At 26.6% G+C, this 21,533-nt stretch overlaps 5 protein-coding genes across 9 annotated transcripts; 1 reads left to right on the top strand and 4 right to left on the bottom strand.

Annotated features, from left to right (window-relative positions):
* Positions 1–280: 280 nt before the first annotated feature.
* LOC112598547 (cdc42 homolog) lies at positions 281–4,291 on the bottom strand. Its single transcript, XM_025345056.1, has 6 exons — positions 3,768–4,291; positions 3,440–3,576; positions 2,551–2,623; positions 2,356–2,465; positions 2,097–2,294; positions 281–476 (listed from the first exon to the last, which is right to left on the bottom strand). The coding sequence occupies exons 2-6, from the start codon at positions 3,542–3,544 to the stop codon at positions 387–389; spliced, it is 576 nt and encodes a 191-aa protein (XP_025200841.1). The 5' UTR covers positions 3,545–3,576; positions 3,768–4,291; the 3' UTR covers positions 281–386.
* Positions 4,292–6,897: 2,606 nt separating this feature from the next.
* On the bottom strand, positions 6,898–9,130 carry LOC112598461 (JNK1/MAPK8-associated membrane protein). Of its 2 annotated transcripts, none has more exons than XM_025344927.1 (7): positions 8,771–9,130; positions 8,320–8,395; positions 7,965–8,236; positions 7,629–7,856; positions 7,376–7,551; positions 7,225–7,301; positions 6,898–7,166 (listed from the first exon to the last, which is right to left on the bottom strand). In XM_025344927.1, exons 2-7 carry the CDS (start codon positions 8,347–8,349, stop codon positions 6,942–6,944), a joined length of 1,008 nt encoding a protein of 335 aa, XP_025200712.1. In that variant the 5' UTR covers positions 8,350–8,395; positions 8,771–9,130; the 3' UTR covers positions 6,898–6,941. The 2 variants fall into 2 exon arrangements, with proteins under 2 accessions (XP_025200712.1, XP_025200711.1); XM_025344926.1 differs by having other exon boundaries at positions 8,717–9,129.
* A 273-nt stretch (positions 9,131–9,403) lies between these two features.
* LOC112598462 (transcription factor IIIB 90 kDa subunit) lies at positions 9,404–12,523 on the bottom strand. Of its 2 annotated transcripts, none has more exons than XM_025344928.1 (3): positions 12,234–12,523; positions 10,788–11,452; positions 9,404–10,719 (listed from the first exon to the last, which is right to left on the bottom strand). In XM_025344928.1, the coding sequence occupies exons 2-3, from the start codon at positions 11,434–11,436 to the stop codon at positions 9,887–9,889; spliced, it is 1,482 nt and encodes a 493-aa protein (XP_025200713.1). In that variant the 5' UTR covers positions 11,437–11,452; positions 12,234–12,523; the 3' UTR covers positions 9,404–9,886. The 2 variants fall into 2 exon arrangements, with proteins under 2 accessions (XP_025200713.1, XP_025200714.1); XM_025344929.1 differs by lacking the exon at positions 12,234–12,523 and adding an exon at positions 11,564–11,984.
* A 212-nt stretch (positions 12,524–12,735) lies between these two features.
* On the top strand, positions 12,736–15,554 carry LOC112598463 (embryonic stem cell-specific 5-hydroxymethylcytosine-binding protein). Of its 3 annotated transcripts, none has more exons than XM_025344932.1 (7): positions 12,736–12,959; positions 13,088–13,200; positions 13,470–13,704; positions 13,817–14,011; positions 14,520–14,741; positions 14,830–14,975; positions 15,403–15,554. In XM_025344932.1, exons 2-7 carry the CDS (start codon positions 13,181–13,183, stop codon positions 15,503–15,505), a joined length of 921 nt encoding a protein of 306 aa, XP_025200717.1. In that variant the 5' UTR covers positions 12,736–12,959; positions 13,088–13,180; the 3' UTR covers positions 15,506–15,554. The 3 variants fall into 3 exon arrangements, with proteins under 3 accessions (XP_025200717.1, XP_025200716.1, XP_025200715.1); XM_025344931.1 differs by having other exon boundaries at positions 12,736–12,995; XM_025344930.1 differs by having other exon boundaries at positions 12,736–12,995; positions 13,085–13,200.
* Positions 15,555–15,591: 37 nt separating this feature from the next.
* Positions 15,592–19,745, bottom strand: LOC112598443 (nucleoside diphosphate kinase). Its single transcript, XM_025344907.1, has 5 exons — positions 19,572–19,745; positions 16,792–16,930; positions 16,106–16,207; positions 15,927–16,039; positions 15,592–15,856 (listed from the first exon to the last, which is right to left on the bottom strand). Exons 2-5 carry the CDS (start codon positions 16,924–16,926, stop codon positions 15,733–15,735), a joined length of 474 nt encoding a protein of 157 aa, XP_025200692.1. The 5' UTR covers positions 16,927–16,930; positions 19,572–19,745; the 3' UTR covers positions 15,592–15,732.
* Between the last annotated feature and the right edge of the window lie 1,788 nt (positions 19,746–21,533).

Genomic DNA, 21,533 nt, shown 5'->3' with positions numbered 1-21,533 from the left:
GTATTATTAATCATCAAATAAGTAACTGATGTTACAAGTGAATATTACGTTTAAGAAAAAAAATATAATAATTAACATAAAATGATACATAAAGAGGATTGACAAAATAAAAATTAAAAATAAAAATAAATTGGGTTGTTATTATAATAAACAAAAACAACCACAAATAATTATGGCGTATAAAAAACCTATTTATTTATTATTCAATGAATGCACATATTTTCTTGTAAAATATAAAATAAATTATTTATATATATATTTATAGATTAGTAAAAACAAAATAATTATTATTTCATTATTGTATCCATGCTAAATCATGATTTTAATTGTTTTATCTTAAATATTTTTATGACATAATTGTCGCACCTGTTTATTTATCCGCAGCCTTACAATATAACACACTTCCTCTTTTTAACTGGTTCAGGAGGCTCTAAAGCTGCAAGAATAGCTTCATCAAATACATTTTTTAGTCCTTTCTGTAAACAATAAAAGATATGTGTTATAACTAACAAATAAAATCTCAAATATGTTATTTAGAAATATAAAATGATAAATTAAAATAATACATCAGACATTGCATATAATAATAATTTTTAGAATGTAAAAATAATTAAAATTGTAACACAAAAGAAATTAAATTACTAAATTAGCTTTTTTATCATTAATAATTGAGTTTCACAAATGCATACATCTATTTAATCTTATCATGTATTATCTTTGGAATGTAAACAATTTTTTTTAATTATAAGTTCCTCAAAACTATTAAATTCTAAGAAATATATTACGGGTAACTTCATAAGCATTCATCATCAGCCATGTTATGTTAGTCATAAATGATTATTAGATAAAGTGTATTAATATAGTAAACGTACAATAAATTATTTTATGCACTCACATGCATATTTAAAAAATGTATTTTATGATTCTGGCATTTTTTTTTTTATTAAAAATGTTTTATATTTTACCAAAATCAACTGTTTTAATTCCAAAAATACCTACATAATGATTACTCTAATTTTCATTCTAAAAAATATTGTAATTGTCTGTAGCATTAAAAACATAACCTGAGAAAATGTTATAAATTATTTTTGTTGATTAACGATTTTTTTTTTTTTATATTATTAATAAAATATTATTTTCAAACTGTGTTGGAATAGCACAATAAACAGGTAAAATAATCACACATTTTAACTGTGAGGTAATAGTATGAGGGTGGCCAATCAATTATGGATTAACTATCTTAAATTTAAATTTTTAAGTCACATTTATTATGATTCAAAGTATAAAAATACAAAAATTCTCTTGATCTTTCCCTGTAAATATTATTAAGAAAATAAATTTTTTTTTTTTAATTAAAATTGGAATAGAATTGCGTACAATTGAAATTAGAATAAATAGTTTCTGAAAATGATGCCATCTAAAATATTAAACATCAATCAATTTATATAAAAAAAAAACTGGATAATAATTAATTCTGATAAAGTTACAGACCACAATATAATGAGTTTAAAGTTCTAACTAAATAAATAACTCAACTCATAGAAAATTAATTTTATTAAATTTATCTAATAATTATAGTTCTTAACTTTTTTTAATAATTCTGAGTCTTAATCACATATATATGTAGAAAAACTTCCCTTGACACCATATAGTGTAGTTGTTTGATTACTATAGATAACACTATTTTAAAGCCATTTTAAAATTATTATTTAAATTGTAATTCAAATTAATAATAAATTCTAAACAAACTAAAAATACTGATTATTTAAATTAAACCATAGTACGTACACACCCCATTTTTATTTCAATTTTAATAATTTATCAATGTTTGTTTTTATCTATTATTTTTATACAAATATAAATATAACAATTATTATTAATAATAAATAAAAATTGACTTCTAAATACAGTTAAAAACTATTATAGATCATTTTTATCTCCACTAAAAACTGAATCTTTACTAAATATCAAACATAATTCTGGTAACTAAAAATGTCCAATACTCAAAGGTTTGATTGGTAATTTTTTTTACTATTATATTACATGTAATCTTTAAAAATCAAATTCCTATAAATATCAAAATTAATTGTACTAACTTGTGTAAGTGCTGAGCATTCAACATATTTCACAGCTTTAAGTTCTTTAGCTAGCTTCTCTCCTTGTTCAAATGATATTGATTTTTGTTTATTTTTGGCTAATTTCTCCACAGTTGTGGCATCTTCTCTAAGGTCTATTTGTGTACCAACCAACAGGAATGGTGTTTTTTGACAGTGATGTGTTATCTCTGGAACCCACTAAAATATCCATATAGGTTATTATCAATTAACAACTAAGATATACTAAAATATTTCTTACTTTTTCTTTGACATTTTCAAATGAAGATGGTGATACCACAGAGAAACAAACAAGAAACACATCAGTTTGTGGATAACTCAGAGGTCTGAGGCGATCATAATCTTCCTGACCTAAAATGTATTGAATAAGCATAAAAAATTAGTTAGAGTACATAAAACTGAAAATTTCTATTTAAATATTTAAACATTATTTTACCTGCTGTATCAAATAAACCTAATGTGTATGGCTCCCCACCAATCATAACTGTCACCGCATAATTGTCAAAAACCTTAAATAAAAATGTTATTGATAAGTATACACCGTTTGATACATGCACATATGATAACATAATTATCTATATAGATATTGAATTTGTCATTGTTGGTGGGTAATACACTAATATTATACCCAAAGCATATAAAATAATATAACAATTGTTTGGGGACAACTGTTTATTTCTATAATTAATATAAAAAATACTCATGCAAAATAAAATTCAATAAAAGAATATATTAACAAGAGATAAATGTATGAATAAATAATATCAAATCAAACAACATATTAAGATAAAAAGTTTAAAGGTTATATAATCATCGCAGTATATTAGATACCTAATTATAGGAATTAAGCTGTAGTTTATTTCTTTTAAATATTTATTCATCATATAATAACTTTAATTTAATTTACTCTTATGAGAAATAGATACCTAAATCAAAATATATACAATTTATCATGTATATAAAGCATAGCACATTAAGTATTATTTGTTTTTATATTATTTATGTATGCTACCTTTAATTAATGTATACATAACACAATTTAATGTACACATGCTTATTAAAAAAATAATGATAGGTGCATAAAAAGTAATATTTTATTTACAATTTACTATTATTGGTTTTTTTTTTATTACCTACACATAATTTAGTAGATTAACTATTTGAAATGAATTTGTTTTAAACCTTTAGAAAAAATCTAATATATTTTTAATTCTTGTGTATACAATTAAACACAAAATCAATAAATAAAAATATGATAGTTATGGATTATACTTAACCAAACATAAATAATATAGTAGATTAATATTAAAATAATTAGTACGTACAGTCGGTACATATTCTGAAGGAAACTTGTTTGTTGTGTAAGATATGAGCAGACAAGTCTTACCAACAGCTCCATCACCAACAACAACGCACTTGATGGTCTGCATGTTGCTGCTATGGAATTACTCCTACTTGAACACTGAAATAAAACGAATATTGTTACAACGGGCTAATGGATAAAGTGCATAATCTGTATACACATTATAATTAAACATAAACCAACTGTAGGCACATTTCACGAAACGATGATACAGAACAAAATCATTATAGATGGTATTCATTCTATGATTAATAATATAATTAGTATTTTCTACGAGTATTCTCGGTTACCTGGTGAGTAAGCAGCACAGAGCACTAGATAAGTGTTCTCGCTGGTCGTAATCGCACACGAACGCTGCCTGCAGCGATCTTCAACCTGTGTACGGAATGTACCCGACAGATTTACACACACGGACCGACGCCGGTAGAAAAAAACGGCAAAACACAAGAGAACGAAAAAATAAAAACGAAAATATACAACAAAAACACAAAATCGTCTGCGAGACGCACGGGTACTACTACGCTACATGTAATTCGGCTTGGCCGGCGCGTACTGCGGGTGTAGGTGGGCGGGGAGAGGACGAATTAAAAAAAAAAAAAAACAAAAAACAAAAAACACTGCGCACGTACAGAAAAACCGCTAAAAAAGACGTCGACAAATTTTGCGTATACCTAAAAGCCAGACGATCTCGTACGCAGCACTTTTACTGGTGTAGTGTGCCGTGTGTGACGGAATAACAAAAAATTTCGGGCGTCAACACACACACACACACACACACTCACTCCGACACTGAACACGCACACTCTCACACGCGCACGCACGCAAACCACATACGGGATACGGATGGAATTCTCGTACCACGTTGCCGCACTGTGCGAACCGTGGAGGTTGTGCGACTTGTGCGTCGTCGTCGGATCCCGAGCTGGTCTGAACGGGACAAACCGTGTACCGCGGACAGTTCTCCCGGCGGCGCGGGAGCGGTTGACGGAGATAATAACTTGATAACTGATAAGGATATCGTGACAAATATTGTAACATATTATTATTTTTAATTCGATTTATGCCGGTCGCAAAAGCAAAATATAGATAGATGTTCGGTTGATAATTATTAATTATTATCAACGCTGGGCGGCGTCTTGGCCTCAGATCGTGTAGCGCGTGAATGTGACCTAAGGTCTCAGCTAATGGTCCTTGCCGGAACGGAATTTTGACACGTCGAAAACAGATTTAATGAGCTTTAATAAAATATTCAAAAACAAAAATCTCAGCTTAACGAACTGATTAGTTTTTACTTTTTACACTTTCTTAATGGTGATTGGTAGTTTTAATAATGAAATATAATTCAAGGTAAGATATTTAGGTATGATGATATCATTGTTTATGTACATAGTACACACACGTACAAATTATGAGTTTTTCCTATTTAGATGTGCGATTTAAAAACTTATTCTGAGTTTTCAAAGGCTTTCCGAATAGCGTAGGTACCTACTGTATAAAATAAAAATCTTCTAACAAATTTGCATTATTTTATGTAGATGTTAAACTATATTTTATATTATTATAATTTAAGCAATTCCATTTTAAATTTTATTTTTTTCTCATTACGATTGAATTAAAAATAAATATTCATAGTACGATAAAGTATTTGATTTTAAATGCAGATACTTTGGAAAGTATTTAAAAATATTAAATTATAACTGATACAAATTAAATTATTATTTAAATAATGCCATATTCTACGCTTGCTAATTTGATTGATTTTTATACTGTGTATTTTCTTCCAATTACTCATAAACATATCTCATCCTAGAAAAAGAAACCTCCGAAGACCATAACAAATAATTTATATATTATAGTAATATTAGTAGGTATTATGTTCATAGTTCATCTGTTTGTGGCACATTTTAGTATGACATTTTTAAAGCTTAGCGGGGAATATCTCAATAAAAACTATCTATTTTACTACATTACAAAAAATCTTAATAGTTATTACTAATTCTCAAAAACGATAATGTAATATGTATATTGTAATTATTGTATAATATAACATTACATATTTTGTATGTTGACAACAATGACAATATCTTTTCAAATTTTATAAATTTCAAAATATTTATTGTATTAAAGTGTGACTAACATGTGTGATACATGTTAGTCACACTGTAATTTATTGTTTTTTTTTTCATCAATTTGATAACAAAAAACAATTTGAAATTTTGATTATTTAATATTTATCATTTAGTAATTACTACTTAATTAAAAATATTGTGATATAGCCATAGGTAATTTAAATTTAACTTTCAAGTTAAAACAGTTGTTAAATTAAATTGCGTTATTATTTTATAAGGTTTTCTGTGAAAATTTTTCAGTCATTATTTTCAATTTTTATGTAAAACATGAATTTATCAAAAAATTATCGCTTATTAGTTTACTTAGTAAACAAGGAAAATTTTGCAAAACTAGCCCCCCCCCCTTTAAAGTCGATTTAAAACTGAATAAAAAATAATTTTTTTTACAAATGTAGCTTGTATATTTATAAAAATCTCATAGAAAATCACATTCTATTTATGATTGTTTGCTTGAATCAATAAAATAATTAATCTAATGTGCAGATGGCTAAGCTTCAATGAATTTATATATATAATTTAATTGCTTTTTGTTTTGTATAATTCAATTATAGTAATACCAACTTCATGTACAAGTTAAAGTAAAATTTTTATGTACATATATTATCTATAACTATTTGTATAACACCAATTGAACACTAGATGACACTCAAAACTGTAGGAAATATCTAACTGTTATGTTTTATTTTACATTATTTTTTAATTAAATATTAAAATAGTAAAGTTCTCATCTGTTTTTAAATAAACTTTGATTATTTTCAAAATTTGATTTCATAACCTTCCATAATAATTGTACTTACTTTTTTTGGTTTTTTGTTGTTCCTCTCACAATAAAATTGTTATAAAAACCAAAGTCCTTTAGTCTCAGATATAGTAGTTATGAATTAAGTGTAGGTTACCATGGTTAAAAATGACAGGAATATTTGATATTTTAAGTTGATTATTTAGTAGGTGAAAACATCATTACACGTTTATAAGTTAAACTGCATACAGACTTTCAACAATAAAGTGCACACAGTGAATCATCCTAATTTTTCTAACTCACATTAAAAATAAAATCTAAAATTTATTTTGGTAATTAAGGTATATTTACCCCAATTAATGTATAGACAATTTAATCAAAACATTGAGCACATCCCGTGCACACGCCAACTTTGAAGATTTTTGGAAATTATTAATTTAATTATTGATAGGTAGTAAATATTAAATAATGAATCATTAAACAACTATTTTTTTTATTTCATAAATAACAATTTATATACAGTATAAAAATATAATTAATAATATTGTGCATTTGTTAATTTTTTTTTTTTTTTTAAATTTGAAACAAATAACTCACTAATTACAATACAACACAATTATTTTTGATGGTTCACTTATGCGTGTAGTTGCTATATAGAAAAGAGTTGGTAAAGGAATGAGTAACAATAAAGCATAGTCAAGTGGTGGATTTTCCAATTGAGTTATGGCAACAATACCAAATCCATGACTGACCCAATGTACAGCTACAATCAGTATGTTTCTTGGCACACATACAGTATTCACGATTAAATGCTTTGCAGACTGTTGAATTGAAAATAACATTATTTACTATTTTAATGAAATAGTTTATGTATAATACCTGATTTATTTCCGTAGCAAAATGAATTGCACTAGATATCACAGAAACAACAATAACAATATAAGGAAAAGTAACATCTATTAAAAAAAAAAATAAATAGATATTAATTTATATAACATATTTAAAATAAAATATTTCTAAAAATACTTACAAACAATACCTCCTAGGAACGCATGAATTAAAGCTGCTATAGGAAAAAAATATAGTCCAGCATATATAGTTTTTAAATAGGCCCCTCTGTTAAGACTGAAATAAGCAGAGAGCAAAGGTCGTATTGTGAGCAAAACAATTATACAAGCTAAATAAAAAATAAAAATCATCGAATATCTGAAAATTGATTACCAAAAATAAATAATAGGTACAATAATTTAAAATCAATAATACAAAATATAAATAAAACATACAATGGATACACAGCTTCTTGAGTGCATCTTAATGATTCACGGTAATCTGGGGTTGGATTATACAAAACTGTATACCAATCAGATAGCCATTGTGTACGACATGATTGAATCTTTAGTTGTCCAACAGGATCAACAACTAGAACTGCTAAAGCCGCTGCAATAAATATTTCCAATATTGCAGATATATTTAAGACAATTTTTGTTTTGGTTTTTTTCTGAGAATTTCCACTGCAATTAAAATTTAATGATTAGTTAGGTAGTCAAAATATTAAATATTAAAAGCAACAAAATTAAAACCATTTAATAAAACAAAACAATAAATTCAAATATAAATACTTTTTTCCTTTGAAAGCCCACAATATTGATGACAAAGACAGATCTATGTACACAGCATGGAATAATAAAGGCACAGTTGCCATGAATAGGAGATACATATAATCATATGGCGATGGTGAATCTGTGCATGGTTGACAAATATGAAATGAATTTACTTTTGTACCAGATGGACATGAGCCACAATCGCTCGTACGTCCATTGCCCAAATCTCGTCGACCGCAATAGTAACCTGGACATCTCAGTTCGAGTATGTGGTCAATATTATTATGATTCTAAGAAAACATAATCAAGACCCATTGACTATTAATGCATATTTCATATTTTGTTATATTATTTAACTATAGATTTAACTCACATTTAGAAAATGTTGGTAATAATCTCCCATTACAGTAAATTAGAGTTGGCACAGATTTTATATGATTTTGTTATACCTAAAAGCATAAACATAAAAAAATTATATTAAAATATATAGGTAAGTATATGAGATATTATAAGCAATATAGTTAAGAGGAGGGAAGGGATTATATAAATCAAAAAATTATTTATCAGAAATATTTATTTAAACCGAGTTTTGAACGGAATGTTATTTCCAAAGAATGATATAATTTAGGAGTGTTTAACGATCATACAGGATTTCTTGAATTGGTATTTACTGTAACAATTATTAATAGCAGTTCAGTAGTAGACAAATGTATGATTGGTAAAAAAGGGCAACAGTGTAAAAATATAAAATTAAATTGATTAGTACTTACATTAACCCGATCTAAATTTATTAGTTGTGTCAACCTGTAGTACTAATTATTCACCTGTATATCAACACAGTCCATCGTTCATCCAAAAATGACATCGACCATTAAACTGTATGCTGAGTCACAAAATAAAACCGTTCAGAACAACACTATTTAATGTTTTTAAAAACAATAGTATCCAAGAAATTCGAAGCGATATATTATGTAAAAAATACACTGTAAATTAAATAATATAAACACTAACAACATTCATCTTTGACATCAAAATAATTCGATGGCGATTTCGGATAATATTCGATTAATTCAATCTGTCTTTATTTAAATCTTAACTGAATAATTATTTTGAGTTAATTCGTAACTCGTGACTTGACTTGTATTATAAAACACAAATATTTTATTATAATTTATAATAATAAAAAAATTTAATAAATGGAAACGATGGAATATCAGAATCAGTGATTTCAATAACATAGAATTATTCTGTGATAATAACAAAATGTTGATAACATTATCTATAGTATTGAATTTGTGTACTGTATACAGCTGGTATAGTATTAACATGTCATTACACAGAACCATAGCTCCATACCTTTTTATGCTTAACAAAATTCCTTAGAGAAAATTACATACAATTACATAATTGTTATTAACTGCAGCAACATAATTCTGTAATGTATTGCAAAACACATATTACATAAAATTATTTTATTCTTGACACTTTTGTAGATAGATAATTTTGACATGGACATGTCAACCTTTTAACTTACGACTCTGGGTTAAGTACAGAACATAATTTTGGATTAGACATTATTTAGTCTTATATGTTGTAAAACAAAGCAAATAGAATACAAAGTGTCATAGATGTTGTATTCTTAATAGTATAAAATAATTACATAATAATTAATACAAACATAACAATTTGAATTTATTACAGTTTGAATGTAATTAGACAAAAAGCTTTCTTTAATAAATACTTGTTCCAAAGAAAATATTAGTTTGTAATACTATTAAATTTGTCTAATTTTTTTTTTTGTAAGAAAGTATATTGACTTAAATCATATTCAAATGTATAAATTATGTAAAAAAAAATTTTACTTGCATGCCTAATTTATACTTAACATAGCAACTAAATACAAAAAAAAAAAACATTTAAATATTACAAAATAAAATAAGTTATAGTCCAGGTAGGGATGAGGAATCAGAATTAACAAAACTATCAAGATTGTCGAGTATATCATAGTTAATTTTTGATGATAGTTTTTTCTTTTTCAAAACCCGTTCCACAGCTTCAGCTGCTGTCTTTGCTGGTGTCCGTAATGAATTTTTGGCTTTTTTTTCTTTAGCTCTAATAACCTTTGGGTTCTTTGCTCTTTCTTCTCTACTTAATTGCATTTTCCTAAAAGCAGTACCATGCATTTTCATCCACATGTTTCTCTTGATTTGATGGCTTTCCTTAGACAGAATATAAGAATCAATCTCATCTTCATCTATTATAACATCACATAGTGATTCTTCTTCATCATCATCTTCATAAGACCGTTTATTTTCAGATAAACCCATAATTTCTAACGAAGGTCCTACATTAACGGGTTGTTTACAACTACCTCCAGGTTCAGAAGAAGATGCTGTTGCTGCAATTTCTACCAAATTGATACCTAAAACTGTAGTATTTTTTTTCTTACTTAGTTCTTTTTCAATTGCAGTTTTTACTTCGTCAATCACTTTTTCACTATCGTTTGCTTCAAAAAACTTATCTATACGCTCCTTATCTCTAGCACGAGCTACCCGATAGGACGGAGGATCATGTGTTTCTTCTAAATCAACAGTCATAAACTCTTCTATTGATAACATACTAGAAGGTGTATCTTTGAACTCTAGTAATCGTTTCTTCAAAGTGGCATGGTGACAGTGAACAACTTTAATAATGTCATCAGTAGTGCGGTTAAAATCATGCATACGCCCTGAAATCAATAAAGCTGCACCACATAAACTAGATGGTCTTCGACCTAAAATATAAAACAAGAGATTAGATATAATTATTTAAATATATTATTGGTCTTGAGAATGAAATTACCTGTATGAATTGAGTCCCTCATCATTCTTTGTAGTAATCGCATTGCTGTTGTGTACACAATATGGGTCTTATCACCAAAATCTAGAGAATTAACAAAACGCATGAGGAAAATACTAGGATCAAGACTAGGCACTGTTAGAGTCAATGTTTGCATCATTCTCAGGTATGTCTTTCCAAGTTCAAATGCATTAACTTCACTAGCATCAGCTACATCTAATAACATGTGCATAGTGCCTTCCATACGGCATGCTATATAAACAGACGCTGCATAAATTAAAGCATTTTTTCTTCCTCGTGTAAAATGTCTTTTTAATGCCATATTGTAATAAACACAAGCGTTTTCCAAAGTTTGAGGACTAAGGTTGAGACTGTTACTTAATACTTGAATACCACGCCTAGCTTTGGCTTGAGTCATTTCTCGAGACGGTTGCTTCATGCCATGATGGAAAGCGCTGCCAAAGTTGTGAAAATTAGCAGCTTGAGAATCAGAAGATAAAAACTGTCCAACAGCACGAGATCCATGGTCAGTTTCTTCGAATTGGACTTCAGAGACAATATGTGATTCGTCCATGACACCACCACAATCCATACATACTGTCGGTCCATCACTGGAATCAAGGTTCAGAGAACCACAATCTGAACACTTCATGACTGCTGCTTTAAATCTAATTATTAAAAAATTATAAAATAACTGTTAGTAAACAAACAAAAAATGTAATTTAACAAGAATTTAATGCAAACAAATAAAATAGCCATGTAAATCACTAATTGCATACCTATTATTTATTTTTAACAAAACATAACCCAGGTAAGGTTGAGTGTGGGTTTAAACTTCTAGTATAAAATAATCAATATGGCTATTTAACTATACATCACTGACAATAAACAGAAATGACTACTAGAAAAATTGAAAACATTCAGTTTAATATGTATGAGTTGATAAATGTGTAGAATAGATGTGAAAAAATGACAGAACTAATCCAATCGAGAATTGAGACTATACTTAGACTATGAAGATCTTTAATGAAAGTGACGAAAGCTAAACTTTGATATTCAGTTCATTAACATAATGTAGAATACCCACTACCCAGTAAGCACAGGTGAGACTGGTTGGTGCGAGTAGAAATATTTATTGCCAATTTTTGAAATCAAACATAGGTATTAGGTATATCAAAACCAATGAATAAAAAATAATAAATCATATTATTTATTATTATTATCATAAAGTGTCATGTCTATAACCACACATGTGTATAAGGAACTACAACATACAATAATACACGTGACACGATATCGTCAATGATGTAAATCGAATACGAGTCACGAACTTTCATGTCGAAAACATTATACGAAATGCAAAAATTTAAAACTGATAAGACTTCACAAATCACAATACTGCTGTCTGGGTCAAGTGTGGGGATTAAAAGAATTAAAAAAATTACTTACTAATCAGTAATTTCACGTTCTAGATTACGTAGGAACACAATACATTGACCACTGCCAAACTACCACCATATAATAGAGATCAAGTAGACTGCTGAATGGTGAGTAGTGAGTACTGACTGTTAACTTGCAAATGCTCAATGACGAATGCTATTAGACATTAGTAATAAGTAATAACTAATAACTGATCAACTGACGTCGAAAACTCGAAAATATTATAAAATAAATAATCACTAATCAGGGATATTATACCTCATAAAAATATATTATCTATTTTGTGATATTACGTGTGTTTACTGTTTACATCCAGCAGCTGTACACGGGGCTTAAATATTATTCCTGTATGATATCTACGACTTTCCGTGTAGAATACGATTTGTATATATAAACTATATATCATGTGTAATATAGTTGACCGCGTTATCAGTTTTTGAGCGGGAAAAACGCGGTGCTCCAAATGAATTGGGAATATTATGCAGTTCATTGTTTTCGTAAAATGTGAAATGTTATACTGTATAATTAATATTGTTTGATTATAATTTATGATATTAAATAATATAGGTACTATTTTGAAGTATTAATAGTATTATACTTTTTCAATCAGTTCAATTTCAATCGTTACCTGTGGTTCCGTATTTCTGTCATTTTGAATTTCCGAACTTGAATTTGAAAAAACTAAATTTCAAATTGTACATAACGCAATACAACTAATACAAGTGATAATACATGGTATTACGCTGATGTTGATTGTTATATTTTAATAAAGTATTCATTAATTAATTGTTATTTAAAAGTCATTAAAATATTATACGTTCAAAATTTCATTAATGTTTATTTTTTCGTTTATTGACTAGTAGCAGCCAGCAGGTTATTATATTTATAATACCTATGTAATAAAATTTGTACTTATTTTTTCGTATTGGAATTGAAAGATTGAATGTAAAAAGAAAATGTGTGGCCGAACTGCTTGGTGAGTAATTTATCTTTATAATTGTCATTTACAATTATGGAATGATGATATCACTTTATAAAATATATTTACTTGAAATAATTCAAAATAAATTTACTTCCTTAAAATTTAAATTTGTGTCTAGAATATTACTTATGATTTAATTTTTCATAAATTATATTTTCATTGATTCTCAAGCACTTGCTAACTGTAGACTGACAACAATGATTTGATTCTTGACTTAAGTATTACGACACACTATATCAGAAGTATCTATGTTTTTTTATTAGTAACTTGAAATGTGAAACTTATTGTAAAGCAACAAGCTATAAAGATCGTAAAGACACATTGTATCGTCAACCAGAATGGCACAATGAAATGAATGATAACTTTGAATTTAAACAATCCAACAACATAGCACCTACTGATGTAACTCCTGTTCTTGTTTCTGGTGAAGAATTTGTAGGCTATCCTTCTAGGATATTGACACCCATGGTATGGGGTATGATACCTCCCTGGCATAAGGTATTTAACTAAATATAAAAATATTAGTAATCTTAAAAATCAATAAGCATTGTGCTGTAATATTGTATTTGTAAATTTATTTTTTAATATTAAATTGAGAAATCATTTTTAGGGAAATTTTAACAATCATGGATTAAGTACAAATAATTGCCGAATAGAAAGTGTAACAACTTCAAAACTGTACAGTGAACCACTGACTAAAGGAAGAAGATGTATAATAGTTTGTGAAGGTTTCTATGAATGGAAAACAACAGAAGGACCTGGAAAAAAAAAGCCATACTTTATATACATGCCCCAAAAAAATGGAGTTAGTATTAAATAGCAGTAACACCTTTTTTTTTTGTATTTAATCAAAAGTCAATCTCTAAATAAATAATGTACTCAAAAGTAAAGTAAAACTATTAATTGCAATAATTTACCTTAACCATAATACGATAGTAGAATAATAGTCAAATAAAATATAAATTATTAACTATTAACTGCAAGAATTATTTATTCAACCAAGGTATATAATTCAAATCTAAATTTTTCTTTCTCTCTATTCTATGTATATTTACTACAGGAATAAATCATAGCCAAAATAATTCATTAAATTAAGTTTAATGAGTATAACCTAATTATTTTTTTGATTCAAATTTAATCAATTTTTTCATGATTTATGCTGCTATACAATTTGATTAATATTTCGTGGTTTATACTCTATGCTTATGCTTTAAATATTCTAATTCAAATTATATACCCTTTATTTAATATAAATAACAAACACATCTTTAAATAAATGAAAATGTAATGTTCTAAAAAATATTTTTACCAAGGTTTCAGTGTATGATACAAATGCTTGGGAATCAGCTCAATGTTCAGAGCAATATGGTTGGTGTGGACCATCTCTACTACAATTAGCTGGTATTTACAATAAATGGAAGTCATCAAATGGAGATGTTTATAGCTATTCAGTTATCACAATGGAATCAAGCAAAACGTTTTCACAACTTCATCACAGAATTCCTGCAGTCTTAGAGAATGAACAACTTATAGAGGTTATTATTGATTCATGTAAATAAAGAAATAATTATTTTAATTTTGTTTAATAAATAATTACTATAATAATAATAATTAACTATTCAGGATTGGTTAGATACCAGAAGAGTGTCTGCAAGTCAAGCCATCTCTATGCTTCGTCCTACTGATAATCTGACCTGGCATGAAGTGTCAAATATAGTCAACAACTCACGTAACAAAAGTGAAGATTGCAATAAACCAATATCAAAAATGTATGTATATTTTTAGTCAGATAATTAAATTATTTGTATGATTTTAGTCTAAATTTATGTTTTATAATTTATATTATTATTTTTATTTTTTGTTTTCAATTTAATAATACAAATTTACATTAGTTAATATATTTGCTTAAATTACCAATTACAATACATCCATGTACCAGACAGGTCATAGTTATCAAGTTCTTTTGTATGTATTAGTTTAAATCATAGACCTCAGTATTAGTTCTATGGTTTAAATGTGATTTATAGTCTAATCTGAAATGGACTAATATTTCACAACCTATAAGTAGTAAAATTCTATGGATAAGTTACATTATTATTACAGTATTGTCATTTACACCAAGCAATCATCAACTTAAGTTGTTTATTTTAAAAATGTTATCAAAAAAGTAATTTTAGATTCATTTTTTATTTACAGAGTCAACAAAAGCAGCACATTTATGACATCTTGGTTGACAGGAAAAAATAAAAAAAGTGATAGTAATGATGAAGATCAAATGAGGAAAAAACCTAAAAATTAATTATTTGTTATCATAAAACTTTAATTAATGCAAACAACATAATATATTATCTAAGAATAATATTTTTAAAATAAAAGATTTAATATTTGATTCAAATTTTAAATAATTGCGTATGAGCATAGTGCAACAGTTATTTAATATTTTTGGCAATAATTACATTTCTACTACCCAATTATTACCATTGACCAAGTAATTTCAGATAAGCTCACAAAATCATATTTAATATTTTAGTTTTCGCCATATAACCAAGAATCACTGGACCTTGACCATGATACCACTTCTTTCTCCGAAAACCATAAAGCAATTTCTTTGTTGGCTGATTCTACAGCATCTGAACCGTGAATTATGTTGCTAATAATAATATTAAAATATTTTAAAATTATAATTTACAAAATTTGTTATAGATTTAAGAAATATTTACCGGCCAACTTGAATACATAAATCACCTCTAATTGTACCAGGATTTGAGTTTTTTGGGTCAGTTGCACCAAGAATAAAACGTCCAGTTTTAACAACATCCAATCCTTCCCAAACCTATGATAAAACAACATAATTTACTTTAATATTTTTTATCAAGTAAACAATATTGTGTTCAATAACCATTGGTACTACAGGTCCAGAAGACATATATTTGACAAGGCCAGGGAAAAATGGCCTGCTTGATAAATCAGCATAGTGTTTTGATAACAATTCTTCAGATGCCTGAAATAAATAATGACTAGTTAAATTTAAAATTAAATTAAATTCTTTATTATTTAAAAATATTAATTATAACCTTACACAATATGTTTTATGTTATATTTTTATTATTTTTCAGGAGAAAATACACAAAATTAATGATATTAATACAAAAAAAAAAAATTTAAGCAATTTGAAAGTTATTTTTAACTACCTCTGACTACTATTATTATTTTTATTCTTCATAAAAACTTATAGTATATTGCATTGCCAAAAAACTAAGCATGTATATAAAATAGTTTTAAAAAATATTAATTTAATATTATAAGTTTTAAATTTTTCATAATATTTGCAATTATATTATTCTAATTCTTGAATTTGAATTTAATAAAACTATTACTAAAACATTAACATTTAATGCACAATGTGTATAAGTAGTATAGTAGAACGTCAGTTATTCGCACCACTCTTAGACCCAGTTAACTTGAATAAGTAGCACTCTACTGTATTTGTGTAGAATTAAGTTTCAAATTTAGTTTCAAGTATTTAATATTCATTGTCTATTAAAAAGTAATTAATACTATTATTTTAAGAGCAAGAGTACTTACCCACATAAACTTCATTGCAACCAATTTGAATCCTTTTTCCTCAAAACGTTTGATTATCTTACCGACCAAACCGCGTTGAACACCATCCGGCTTGACCATGATGAATGTACGTTCTGAATAAGCATCTCCACTCATTTTTCTGGATAATTAATAAACACAATTTGCACAGACAAACAAACAAAATTAATTTTTTACTTAATTACTCTTATACTGATAAAATAGGTTGTTGCAAAAAACGTAATGGACGTATAAAAAAAACTTGATACTATTGTCTATTTTTATCATTATTATTATCATTACATGTAGGCGTTGGCTGTCCAAAGTCTCAAACAGCGCAACGCCACTGTTGTAGTGTAGATAATAATATTATATACGGATTAGGGAAATGTATTATATTTCTTAAAAAAAGTATATAGATATACGTCGTTAATTGTTTTGGCTTATAGATATGTGAACTAATCGTTAATGAGGTTTAATAAGGTATATTAACCAGAGTTGTACAAAATTTTATCTAGATAATAATTATTCATTATTATTTAATAATTTAATACTATTTATTATTGTTGTAATTATTACGAAATATTATTATTAATTATTAAATATTATTCATATTATAATATTGTTGAATTATTATTATAATTAAAATATGATTAAAAAAACTTATCTAATCTTTTATTTGTTTTATTTATAATATTTTTAGATTTATTCTTAATAAAATACGATTTACAATCGTGTAACTTAAAAATTTAAAATACAATGCCAGTTATTGTTTTTAAAATAATCAACCATGTTTATTCAAATAATGTTTTAAAATTATTCAAATAAAATATTAAAATATTATTTAGATAATCATCTAAATAAAATTTCATTCGAATAACGCCCTACTCTAGATATAACAGTTCTTTCAAAGTTAATATGAGAAGTAGACCACTAATTCTACGGAATATTAATTTTTTACAAAGTATAATATGATAAGGCCATTTTCACAATTTTAACCAAAAGCAAAATAATAGAAGTTAAATTTGCATTTTTAAATTATATTTTGTACTACTATTAAAGATACATTACACGGATATAAATGTTAATTTTAATTCGTGCTTCATAGTTCATAAAAAAAATTTTTTAACTTGTCGGCTTACTCATGAAACTTGTAAGCTGTAGATATAAATTATTGTTTATTTTTAGTTTACATTTAAAATAAAATAAAGTATAATTTAATTTAATGAAATATATTTGATTTGATTTCGGTTTAGATATTGTTGTTAATGACAAAAATATATAATGTGACGAAATTATAAATTATTAATTACTTCATAAATATTATATAGTAATTATTGAAATCATACTCGAGTATAAATAAAAACAGTTTACTGGATATTTGAAAAAAATAATTTTGAAATTAAAAAATAAATTTAGAACAATGAAGAATGTTTAGTTTCTGAGTTATAACTTATAAGTGCCTATTTAAAGTTAAGATAATAATCAAAGTAGTAAATCAACGTTTTCCTGGTTATTACCGTACTTCACACTCTGCTCGTCTATACTAAATACTTGACAGTTATAACTAACTAACTACTCATTCAAATTTAGATTTTTATGTATCAAAATACTCTAAAAAATATTCTGCTTCAGAATATGAAACTAAAAATGTATGTTTTCATTCAAAAAGTAAAATCTTAAAAAATTATAGCGATATAAACATTAAGATATTTTTAAATAATAAAGGTTATTTAACACATATGTGGGCAGTTGAAATTTTCGTAGGGGAAAAAACTACTTTCAAAAACGCATTTAAATACTATTAGTATAGCAGTAGTAAATTGGGTACTGCTATAGCAATACTGTCGCACTACATTGTCATTTACAACTACGTACATCACCGTACTGCTATTGCTGTAGCAGTATAAAATATAAATGTATAATTATTATTTTTTAAATAAAAATAATAATTCAATTCAACCTGGTTTATTTTGTAAAACAAAATATAATATAGCTATGTTATTACTTATTAGTAATGACTAATGATGATATTATCCAATACAGGTTCCATAGAAATACCCAAGAAAAAAGGACAATAAATAAAGCTAAAAATAACATATTATATTTAATATAGACAATACAGTGTCCAACGTTCTGAAGTGTTGCAGTGAGACATTAAAATATGCTCTTTCATATGAAACTATTGAAATTATTAATCCTAAAACAGTATTGTTTTTTTTTTTTTTTAACGATTTATATTCTATTGCTATTCAGTAGTAGTTGATGTTGTGTGTACATCAACTTTTTAAATTACTGCTATAGCAGTAGCTGTCCACGAATGAGTTTTTTTTTCAGAATCGCTCCTGTATAGATGTACTAAGAATTTTCATAAAATATTAAGTAAAAAAAAAAAAAAATTAAAGAAATTTAAAATCATATTTTCTGGTTGTGGCGTGATTTATACATTACTTTTTAAAAATCAAAATCAATTGGGATTCAGTTTACATTATTGAAGGGTACCGATAAATTATAATTTAAAAATTGGTGCCTAGTTCATACATAAAATTGTAGTTACATACATAATTAGTTTAAAAAAATGGCTTCCTAAATTTCCAATACTAGGTAAGTTGTACAACTTTTGCATCTACCACATTTGATTTCTGTACCAATGTACCATATATAATTTTTTAAATGGTCAATACGATAGGTTACACCTATACGTTACTGTTTATAACGACATTTACATAGTTTGTGCAACGGATTGAAAATAATATATTAATATGTCGAGGAGTAATACTCACCGAAAAAACAGAAGACTCGTACGTATATAAAACGTCGGACGATCGATGAGCAGCAGCGCAGTCGTCAGCGAGAAATTAACTCAGAACTAATGACTATTGAGTATTGACGAAATGACGACTACAATAGTAAAATGTGAATTGTGAGTGTCTGAGTAGACCAACGATTAATGGTAATGAGTCCTAATGAGTAATGACTAATGAATGACAAGAAAACGAAATGCACAAATGCCGAAACGAGAAAGCTCCCCCCCCCTACAGACTGGCTACGATAAACGAACCAATCAGCGAACACCGGTTATTGCATACAAAAAATAAAAAACGATCGTTATAGTCGGTAGTTCGGTACCTACTCGGTAGACGGTAATCCACCGGTGTTGCGAAAAGTCACGTTAAAAAAAATATGGTTTATGATTAGAAGTTTTTGACGGTTAGACTTAGAACCTTTGGTAGACACAATAATATGATACTAGACACCAGTGTAAAGTGTTCAATAATTAATAATAATTTAATGACAATAATATGATAACACGAGTGAGCAAGTGACGTAATGCGCAGACTTTATTCACGAGTATATTATAATATTGTCGTTATCATAGTTTGAGACTTGTCATGGGTTCCTTCCACTCTAATAACGATCTATATTAAATATTAATATATCTTTTTTTTTTCTTCAATAAATGGAGTTCATTGAGAACTTACAACTTACAAGTGCACTTAAATATATTTACTGCGTATTCAACTGAGTAATCACACGAGAACTTTATTTCGTCATTATTGCAGAATAAAACTTTTCGAAATTCATTTAAGTTATTTGAAATTTTGGAAACTATAAGCGTAACAAATATTCCTATTACTTCATCATCATCATTGTTGTATTTATTTCTTTAATATAAGGTTAAAGTTGATCCGTATGCAATATCAGTTTTTATAAAGATTTTAAAATTACTTTTTTAACTTTCCTTGTCTTTATTAAACTTAGATGTGTCGATTTTAAAGTTAACATTATTTTGTCCCCGAGTTGCATATAAGCATTCTGGGGTCTGTTTCGGCACTTGTGTTCAACTACGCAATTTCATTGCTCAATTTTAAATTCCCGTCAAGTTAATTATCTCACAGATATAATTTTAGTTGTCACAGACAATAGTGTTCTTAACTCTCAAGATGTCAAATACATTATAAATAAAGGACCAAGCATAGAAAAGATATTGTCATTATACCCATTAATGTCAAGCGTACTAACATCGCAGACATTAAATAATGTACAAAGATTGTATTTGTTCTATTCAAGGAAGTATTAAACAATAAAAATTAATAAAAATTATTTAAATGCATATAAAGAAATTTATTTTTATAGGCTATAGGAAGGGAAATATATTGTAATAATGTATTTACATAGCTTTTATTTTCAAAAAATGTCATTCTTACTTTAGAATATAAGTGTATATAATATTGGTGTTCGCACCACTATTATAATAAAGTATATCATTATTTATTATTGTATAATGATATATAGAAGCCCAGAAATTTAGTATCTATATTCTATACTATGTACACAGAATAGGTACTTAAATAGTTACAATTTCTTTATTGTTTATAAGTTTGTTACTTAAAGAAAACGAATTATTTAATTTATTTTTTGTTTTCAATTTGCGTCTTGTAAATTTAAATAAAGAAGATACAGCAATGCCCATTTGTAGTGGTGTAATATATATATTACTTTATACAACTATACTTATACAAAATAACAAAGAAAGTAGTTTTAATTTTCCATAAATTATTAATTTATACCTGCAATCATTATTTCTATTTTTGAGCAATATAAAAAAAAAAAATGTTATATCTTTATCAAATTTAAATTATATTTAGTCACGTACTTAGAATTAATCCATGTATAATGCATATGTAATTTTATAAAACGGATTTTTTTTTCAGATTTACACAAAGTTAATAATAATAGGTATT

The sequence above is a fragment of the Melanaphis sacchari genome, unplaced genomic scaffold (genome assembly GCF_002803265.2).
Source record: "Melanaphis sacchari strain LSU unplaced genomic scaffold, SCAv2.0 Contig48_pilon_pilon, whole genome shotgun sequence".
Classification (NCBI taxonomy): domain Eukaryota; kingdom Metazoa; phylum Arthropoda; class Insecta; order Hemiptera; family Aphididae; genus Melanaphis; species Melanaphis sacchari.
Note: the sequence above shows the minus strand (reverse complement) of the source record. Positions and strands in the feature narration are given on the sequence as shown.

Coding starts and splice junctions, on each gene's coding strand:
- LOC112598547 (XM_025345056.1), bottom strand. CDS start 3,544: ATGCAGACCATCAAGTGCGTTGTTGTTGGTGATGGAGCTGTTGGTAAG. Junction 2,466..2,550: donor AGGTTTATTTGATACAGCAG/GTAAAATAATGT, acceptor AATACATTTTAG/GTCAGGAAGATTATGATCGC. Junction 2,295..2,355: donor TTGAAAATGTCAAAGAAAAA/GTAAGAAATATT, acceptor TGGATATTTTAG/TGGGTTCCAGAGATAACACA.
- LOC112598461 (XM_025344927.1), bottom strand. CDS start 8,349: ATGGGAGATTATTACCAACATTTTCTAAAT. Junction 7,552..7,628: donor CAAGAAGCTGTGTATCCATT/GTATGTTTTATT, acceptor ATCAATTTTCAG/ATATTCGATGATTTTTATTT. Junction 7,302..7,375: donor GTTCCTAGGAGGTATTGTTT/GTAAGTATTTTT, acceptor TTTTTTTAATAG/ATGTTACTTTTCCTTATATT.
- LOC112598463 (XM_025344932.1), top strand. CDS start 13,181: ATGTGTGGCCGAACTGCTTG. Junction 13,201..13,469: donor ATGTGTGGCCGAACTGCTTG/GTGAGTAATTTA, acceptor TTTTTTTATTAG/TAACTTGAAATGTGAAACTT. Junction 14,742..14,829: donor AGAATGAACAACTTATAGAG/GTTATTATTGAT, acceptor TTAACTATTCAG/GATTGGTTAGATACCAGAAG.
- LOC112598443 (XM_025344907.1), bottom strand. CDS start 16,926: ATGAGTGGAGATGCTTATTCAGAACGTACATTCATCATGGTCAAGCCG. Junction 16,208..16,791: donor TTGCAATGAAGTTTATGTGG/GTAAGTACTCTT, acceptor TATTTATTTCAG/GCATCTGAAGAATTGTTATC. Junction 15,857..15,926: donor TTATGTATTCAAGTTGGCCG/GTAAATATTTCT, acceptor TATTATTATTAG/CAACATAATTCACGGTTCAG.
- LOC112598462 (XM_025344928.1), bottom strand. CDS start 11,436: ATGAAGTGTTCAGATTGTGGTTCTCTGAACCTTGATTCCAGTGATGGA. Junction 10,720..10,787: donor GAGGGACTCAATTCATACAG/GTAATTTCATTC, acceptor TTTATATTTTAG/GTCGAAGACCATCTAGTTTA.